Source organism: Pecten maximus, chromosome 4, assembly GCF_902652985.1.
Source record: "Pecten maximus chromosome 4, xPecMax1.1, whole genome shotgun sequence".
NCBI lineage: Eukaryota > Metazoa > Mollusca > Bivalvia > Pectinida > Pectinidae > Pecten > Pecten maximus.
In genome coordinates this window covers 20,666,228-20,674,739 of record NC_047018.1, presented here as the reverse complement: position 1 = coordinate 20,674,739, position 8,512 = coordinate 20,666,228, and the positions used below count along the sequence as shown (strand labels likewise).

At 36.8% G+C, this 8,512-nt stretch overlaps 1 protein-coding gene and 1 long non-coding RNA gene across 2 annotated transcripts; one reads left to right on the top strand and one right to left on the bottom strand.

Annotated features, from left to right (window-relative positions):
- Window positions 1-746: 746 nt before the first annotated feature.
- Window positions 747-1,540, bottom strand: LOC117325462. The gene is made up of 2 exons (XR_004532263.1): window positions 1,458-1,540; window positions 747-849 (listed from the first exon to the last, which is right to left on the bottom strand). It is a non-coding gene; the product is annotated as an uncharacterized LOC117325462 (long non-coding RNA).
- A 995-nt stretch (window positions 1,541-2,535) lies between these two features.
- Window positions 2,536-7,404, top strand: LOC117325461. Its single transcript, XM_033881677.1, has 2 exons — window positions 2,536-2,821; window positions 6,549-7,404. The coding sequence occupies exon 2, from the start codon at window positions 6,661-6,663 to the stop codon at window positions 7,255-7,257; it is 597 nt and encodes a 198-aa protein (XP_033737568.1). The 5' UTR covers window positions 2,536-2,821; window positions 6,549-6,660; the 3' UTR covers window positions 7,258-7,404.
- Window positions 7,405-8,512: the final 1,108 nt, after the last annotated feature.

Below are 8,512 nucleotides of genomic sequence, written 5' to 3'. Positions count from 1 at the left end.
GGCGTCTTTCGTAAGTGTAACCCAGTAATATGCAATATGTAAACCTAGGTAAAAAGCGCACGGAAAATTATTAAAATTTCATATTTTAGTCTCTGTGACCTTCAACTTTATACCTATGACCTTGAAACTTTCAACACTTATGCATAATGCGAAGGAGATTTACTCACGTAAGTTTCATACTCGTATCATTATTCTGTCCTTAGTTATATCATTTTATAAAATTTTGGATTTTAGAGTCTGTGACCTTGACCTTTCGTCCAATGACCATCAAAACCTATAGTTCTAGAATTTTACATTTTGACCTCTGTGACCTTGACCTTTGAACCTATGACCTTGAACAAGTTTCATGCAAATCTTTACATTGTTATCTACCATTGGTGTAAGTTTGAAGTCTGTAAGTGTTATAGTTTTTGAGATTTGCTCGTTACAAAATCCGTGGAAGAAAAAGAAAAAGAATAAGAAGAATAAGAACAAACATTACAAAACTAAGATGTCTTTCCGCTGTCGCAGGAAAGCCCTAATTATGTATGTAATTCTTTTACAGGGATCATATGTTTGACAACGTCATGAGGTGGAAGAGGAAAGCCAAAAGGAAACTGGTGACCATTTCCGCTCCAGACTCGGCAGCGAGGGGTGTGGCACCTGTACGTCAGCACCACAAATGTGACGAAAGTAAAATATTGCCCCATAAACGTCTAGGTATAGAACTGGACTGACGCATTATATAAACCAAGATCAGTGCTGTATTGTAAATCGAACGAATTTATTCATTATGGCTTCATTTTGTGTTTTAACCTCCACCTCCACGTCAGCAGAAACATCAAAAGAAATAGAGGATAAATCCATGTTCTGAAAATACAAAAAAGTACAATTACCTCTATATTAGGTATATTATAATGTGCGCACATGTCCAAATAAAGTTACTTTATTTTAGGCATAGCATTGGGTAGGTGTCCTTAATGTTAGAAAAAATAATTCAAGTGATAATTTAATCGCTACTGATCTATTGTCTGATCAGATTCAACATTATTTAACACAACCTTCTTTCAATGTCATTCAATGTGCCGTACACCGAAGCACCAATTTGCCGTACACATAATTTCAACACATCTTCAAGCCGCCGTACAGTTTCGAAAAACTTAAAATAACGATTTTGACGCTATTTTGAATTAACATCAAGAATAATGTATACTCAACGTTAGTGGAGATAATTATGGAAAAGAAACAACACCATAAGCATGGATCAAGCTAGAAATGAAGGTTTAAACTGATTGTGAAGTTGACAGACCTAATGTTTCGCCGGTACTAGATGGCATGTTTTACGATCAATATAAAATACGTGGCACCAAGTCGTTATAATTTTTGCTTGAGCTGACCACGGAAATCCTCATGAATTAACTTGTCAAACCTGAGTTCTGTTGGATCTATATAAATATAGTAATTTTCCGAAATCTTACCTCCGGTTAGGCCTGCTGTCACACTCTCTCCGCTTCAGCTAGTACCAATATCCGGTGTCGCTCCCATACGGTGATGGTGGTGGCGGAGGCGATGGTGGTGGCGGAGGCGGTGGCAGTGGTGTTGGTGGTGATGATGTTGGTGGTGGTGATGGTGGAGGCGGTGGCGGTGGCGGTGGCGGTGGCGGTGGTAGTAGTGGTGGTGGAAGCGTCGTGGCGATAGTATCTCCTTCAGTATATGTACAGTGGTTTAGATTCTTGATTTTTCTTACTTATCTTCTTCATTTTTTCTGCATTTCCACAACTTGTTCAAGATCAAGCATCACGAGTCATAGAAGGAAACATCTGTATGGCTCTGTTCTTTGTTGGCATATACTGTATCATACCTAATTCATAATTAAAGGTGATATCCACTTGTATGTCGTTGGTAAAATCTTTATATCCATATGGTAGTAAGAGAGTAGTATACGTTAGATTAATTACGGGTGATTTCAACAGAAGTTTGATAAATTCTTAAAATTGAAATTTTCTTTGAAATATTCCCTAACTGAGCGTTAGTGCAATCAAAGTATCAGTTCTATAGAGGTCCGTATGACATCCTGTCAATAGAAACAACAGGCGTCTGCTTCTGGTTAGAATTAATAGAAGAAAAATTCAGCCACTAATTTATATACTAAGAGTAGGGCTATCACTTTATTTATTAATACTAACCAGAAGCAGACCACTGTGATGAAAACATACCTTGAGTACGCTAATAAGATATATATTTCTGCGTATTGGTAAAACCTTAAAGTCTCGTTACTTTATAACAAACCATTGGTACAGCTGTAATTAAACTATATAATGGAAATAACACCCAATTAAAGACTGATTTGTATTCGTCGCTTTCATTGCAGGTTATATTCTTATACCATTGTGAATGTGCAAACAGCCAGGCATATACATTAACGGGTGTTTGTGTATAGTTAAATAATGGAGAACTTAGGGGTGTTTGGAGTATACACACGTTATGAATACTTATGTCAATATTTACACTGAATGTGAATATACACTTTAAATCAATCTCTTGTAGAGACATCTCGGTACTGTGTGGTCGTCAACAATTTCAATGATTTTGTCAGTTACAGCTGAGAGGGTATGAGGACCACGGGTTGTTCTATAAACTGATTTCTGTTGGTGATATGCAGTGCTAATGGACTAACTACAGCTCGGGTCGATTCTACACACACAGAAGCGGAAAGGAACGGAGACTGGGGCTGAAATTAACACATTGAAATTGATTTCTTCCCGAATAAATGGAATCTGTATAGGCTGCAATCTTGAAACACTAGAACCTGCATCAGGGACAGCCATGCAACACTGACAAGGTAAGAAGATATTCAGATGACTTCTTGTCTACTTTTACGGAGTATATAAAAGCCACTTTATAAACTGTAACAAGCCATCAATCGTATTTGTTTTCTGGCATCTTAATTATTGTATATAACTTGATTATTAAGACAAACTGTATAGGATTGTTTAAACGATGCTCTTTTAAGTAATGTACTGTATACATTATTTTTCAATGTAAACAAAACGAGCATGTACTTTTAGTATTACTTTTCCAAGAAAACGTGAATTGATTTCCGCAAGGATCAGTAACACACTCTAAAATGTATATGAATAAATTTGAATTTGCGATCGTTTTACCTTGCTTATTGCCGGGGAATAAAAACTTTGCAAACGGATAAAAGTAATATATAATACTGGTAATTTGCCAAAATGAAACAAATTCGGTATTAGAGTAATCTTGACGGATATAAATTTTGTATATGTTTTTCCATCATCGGTAATTCACATACTTTCATTTTAAAAAAATAACGCTAAAATAGTAATACCAAATTATGTCTTGTCATAACGAGTTGTAGCGTACTATGGCACGGAAGGCAATCCCTATAAAATTGTTTAAACGTTCTCTATGACTACCACTTATATTTCAAATTATTATTAAACTATGTCCACTGACTCTCTAGATATCCGATACTCTCCGCGGTGGCAGCGAGTGCTTCCCTCATTGGTGTTAATTATACCAGCGAATCAGTCAAGATGAATTGCTTTAATTGTCGCTTTGCTGACCGGGTTATAACGTAGGGTAGAAGCATTTTATTTTGTGTGTCAGGAAATTAATGAGTTAAACGAGGTAGTTGGCATTCTATTAACCAACGTTCAATATTTGTTTAGGTCGTATTTAATACATTTGTCATTTAAACTATAATTAAAATTTGATCCAGGCGTTAGTTTCTGTACATAGGAACAGCTAATACTTTATAATGGGTTTACGGCTGTGAATACCCTACACGATAAAAATATTCAGGTTCTTATAAATACAATTGATAACGTTGCTTGTTTAAGGCTGTCGGTTAAAGTTATGAAAGGTTTTGATGAAATAACTGTTAACAACATCATGTATGAAAGGCTATAAATCATATGGTGCCATGGTGCACAAGTTCTTCTTATGGCCGTTGTGGTATAGTAGTAGTAATATGATCCATGTACTTCTGCTTTTCACCACCATTGACCACCGACTGGCGTATTTTGTTCTCTTATCAATATGTTTATTTTGTTTTGTTTTTTTGTTAAGAAGTTTTTTCACTGAAAGTTTTTCTCAATGTATCATTTTTCAAGCGAATTATTTTCTTCAGAAATAGAGAGAAATAATATCCCTTGATGAACAATAACTTTTACATAATATAAAATCTTGACGGCAATGTTCACTTCTCATTCGATATAGTGTATATATATGCATGCGTCTAGATATTCACTTAAATGTTTTGATAGCACAGACAAAATGAAAAAAAAAAATGTTTTCGTTGTTTTCATATATAAGAAGATATACTCTTCTTGTTTCCCGTTGTTTAGTTTGACTAGTTTCAAATTTTCCCAAAGAGAAAATGACATATGTATATGTAAGTCGTTAATTGGTTGTAATTAAAGTTCTTGTTTTCAGAAGAGCTTTTCGACAAAATCAAATCTATTTCAAGTATAAAATCCATTTTAATACCCTTTTCTGCTAATGAACTATATATTAACCAACTCACTACTTGAGAGAGATGGCGTCATCGAACGCACCCTAAAGAATCTATGACAGGTGGAGAGGTGAGTGTCTTCCTCCTGGAGTGGTGTGTTTGCTTTATGACATACCTGTTAACTTGACGTACAAACCACTTCACCAGTAAACAACTTACCGTATCGTAGAGGGGACAACAAACCCTGGTTGTGTTTGTTTGTTAATAATCTTAACCCATGATACCTTGATAAATAAATCTGGATATTGAAAAGTCCTACACTCAATTCAGCATATTGCTTGTTTGAATAGATTCTCATATTATGGAGTTAAAACGTCTCGACTCCCTGTTATCACGGAGCCAACATAATGCAAACGCCTATTGGTAATGAGAGATCAATAAACGCCCTTTGATGTAGGAAGTAATTCACATTTTGTGCCTCATTGTGCAACTTTTATCAACACTACTTTCATTGTTCATTTTATGAGGCTACAACCAATAATAACGTAAATATTCAAAACTGATACATAAGTATTTTTTCCTGAAGTGTATTAGCTATAGAAATGATTACTAAGTAAAAGATTCAGTTTAATTACACGGTAAATGGGTGGGTGGATGACACAGTGGTAACACATTAGCTTTAATCTAGGTGTGGAAAGGTGGGTCACCTGTCCGACCATATGTATTTTCTTCGGGTACCCCGGTCTACTCCCACATTAAAAGCCCTCGTGCGCTTCTATCCGGGCCAACAAACTTGACAAATATAAGCTGGTATAGCCTGTTTAGCAATGGTTCAGGTAAAATATATAAAGTTTACAAATTGAGAAAATAGACTACGTTGGGTTAGCATATAATATCGTTCTCTATGTTAATGTTCTTCACACAGTCATCTCCCCATCAAATCACATTTCTTTCATAAAAACCTGTTCGAAATACTATTATCACTTTTTGTAAAGATAGCGTGGCCGATTGTATTGAGATTACGTGTCTATTATAAAGACTTTATATAGTAATATATGTATACAAATCTATAAAGATAGCAATCTAAGATCACATGTGCACTACATAGTATAAAGTTCTAAAATAAGACTACACTAGTACTAATAACGAGGCAGCCAAGATTGAGACTCTCCTCCTTTTTCTTCAATATCCAGCGGGAAGCAAATTCTGCCTTTCTGCCCTCCTTAATTTCCTCTTGTCTCCTATGGCTGATACGTAAGGCTCGCCACCTTGTTCTCCATCACCCATATATCATTTACTGGTCTTCTTTCGCTTCCGCTTGTTTATTTCCTCCCCGTTAGCTGTCCTCCCGTGACACCCTCAGTGCTAGCCCTGGCTACCTTAAACTCCTCTGTCACTAACTTCAGTGGTTCCCGAGCTGTAGAAACTTATACAAATGAAAAATATGAGATACACTCAACCAGCGCCGCAAATTTCTGCTGGTCATCCTCTCCATTGCCTCTACAGATGCGAGGGGTACTTCGTAGACGAGCAATGGCCAGAAGAGTCTGGTACACCATGCTCATAAATGGTTTGAACTCCATGCGTGTCATTGTGACCAATTTTTTCTAGATATCTGAGGGGCGAGCTTCCTTCTACCACAGTCTTCGTTGTTACCGTCATATTGCATATAAAAGCTGTGGTAGGTGGCAACGAGCTGTCAAGTAGGGACATCTTTTCATTTTCTCAACAGCTTATGAACCTCAGGTTCATGGATGGTGGAAAGTGTGGCAGGAACATCGTACACTCGGTGACTATCCCGACTGCAACAAAATAAAACACGGCACATTAATTATAGGTTTTGGGCAATTTTACGAAAATGAGAGTTAAACCGGTGTTGTTTTGTTGTTTTTTTTGCCAGAAAAGTATTGGCAGAACTGAAATATCATTACAGTCACGTAATGGGTTACTTCTACTATTCAATATAGTAAATGAGATAGCGACTCAAGTTAAAAAATCTGACAAATTAAGATACTTTTTTGCTAGGGATACGGTATATTTTATACGCGTTTACCTTGAAATCGTTAAAGAAAACCTTTATCTTTCACAGCGGAGGCCAGGTGAACATTTCTGCAATTCCGAAATCTGCCAACGCCCGACAACAACTAGCAATGGCTGTCCGGATCTAGAAATGGCAGACGGTTCTGTGGATCAGAATTGACATGATGCAGAAATCAAAACAACGCAGCACAAGTCGAAGAATCAAAGATGGTCGCGAAAGTGCTAGCCCGGCACTGGGCTTTGATATTACGACTAACGTCAAATATGAATCGATGAGAAATCAAGCACGACGTGGACATCTTTATCGGCAACATAAAGATCTCTCGAGAGAATGCGACCGACAGATACGGTCATACGAATTGGGTGAAAAACTTCTGGTGCTGGAGTTCAAACTTTACAGAAAGAAATTCGAAACAAGACTATCACAACTGAAGAGCAAATCTGAAACGAATTCAAAAATGACGTACAGCTACAATCAATGGAATTCGAAGCAGGAATCTCCTCGGCAACCAATCAAACAGAAACTTGTAAATAACAGTCTGAACCCCGCCCCGACAAAGCAGGGACGGACCACTTTGTTGTTTAGTGTCATGCACAGGGACGGAGAAGACATCTACATTGAAAATCCAAACGACCGGTTTATAAACCTTGGTCCGCCAAAGGCTCTTGGTAAATCACACGACGATTCACAAATTGGTTTACGTCGAGCCGAGGTTCCTCGACCCCCACCCCACCTAGTACGAGAACTAACAATGTAATGAATTGACTGATAATTGTTATTGTTATATTAAGATAGCTAAGTATATTAGAATGATATATTTTTATACAACAGGGTACGCAGCTTTTATATCCAATGGGTTTTCGCCGTTACTTTGTATCATGTAGTATTAAACATTATAATCAATTATCTCTCTTGTTATTATAACTTAAGAATATGTATAATTTTGTAAGGAAGTGTTGAAAAGTGACGAACATTTTTTGCAGGTGCGAGTGCACGTTTTCGTGGTGGGAGGGGGTTAAATGAAAATGTTATTGGTGTGAACAGATAATACGAGTTCAGCAACATACCGCGTTTAATAAATCTCATTAAAAACAGATATTTTGATACCACCAAAAACGTTCATTTGTTAACCCAAAATTTGGCCAAGTTGCTGACCCTCCAATTAAGGCGCGAAAGCCCCAAAAGGTTCACACTCTGTATTTGTAGCAACTGCAGTTTTTCCGACCTTGGTAGCAGCTCTATGATCTGCATATTGCTCTCATAAGAGAGTACAGTCCGTAAGTTTAGAAGGGGCAATGCTATATGTCTGATTATCTATCCGCCTTAATATGACTGGGGTATACGAAGCATACCGATAGAGTGGCCCAAACCACTAGAATATAAATATTCATTAATTTGTAGCATTATTTAAATTGAAATATCTTACGAAACGAATTATGTGCCCGTACACTACATTATTTTCGCCAAAAATATTCTGTTACGCTGAAAATACGTTATCTTGATATTATGATATTAAAGCTGGAATTTACCAATCATATTCCATTTAACAATTTGCAGCGGTCTCGCATTGATGGATATGAAATGGATCTTTTTTTGCTAAGGAATCGTTAACCCTTGTCCAAACGATTTGATTGATTGTAATAACGCTAATGGTTTTGTTGACTTCAGGAGAGCTTTGACGAAGTTTGATATTCACATCTACAGGCCCCTCAAGATTTAAGCCTGGAATCTTTAGACCAATTAAAAACATCTCCAAGAAGAAGGGTCATTCAAGGCAAGCGTAAGCCGAATCCTACTAGTGTTGATCAGGAAAGCAATAATATTATAAAAGTGCCGCTTTGGTTGTCATGTTCAGTTTGGATAAGGCCCGAAAAGAAAAAAAACGCTCTGTCTTCTAGTTTTCTTAAAATCCTCACCATTTTTTGGCTAAATGACACCGTCAAACTGGAGAAGTCTTAATTATTCAAGGTTTTTTTTATAAGTTAATCAAAAGAAATTTTAGCGAAGTTGGT

What these genes read in the sequence shown, in the direction of transcription:
- LOC117325461 (XM_033881677.1), top strand. Translation starts at nt 6,661, where the DNA reads ATGATGCAGAAATCAAAACAACGCAGCACAAGTCGAAGAATCAAAGAT.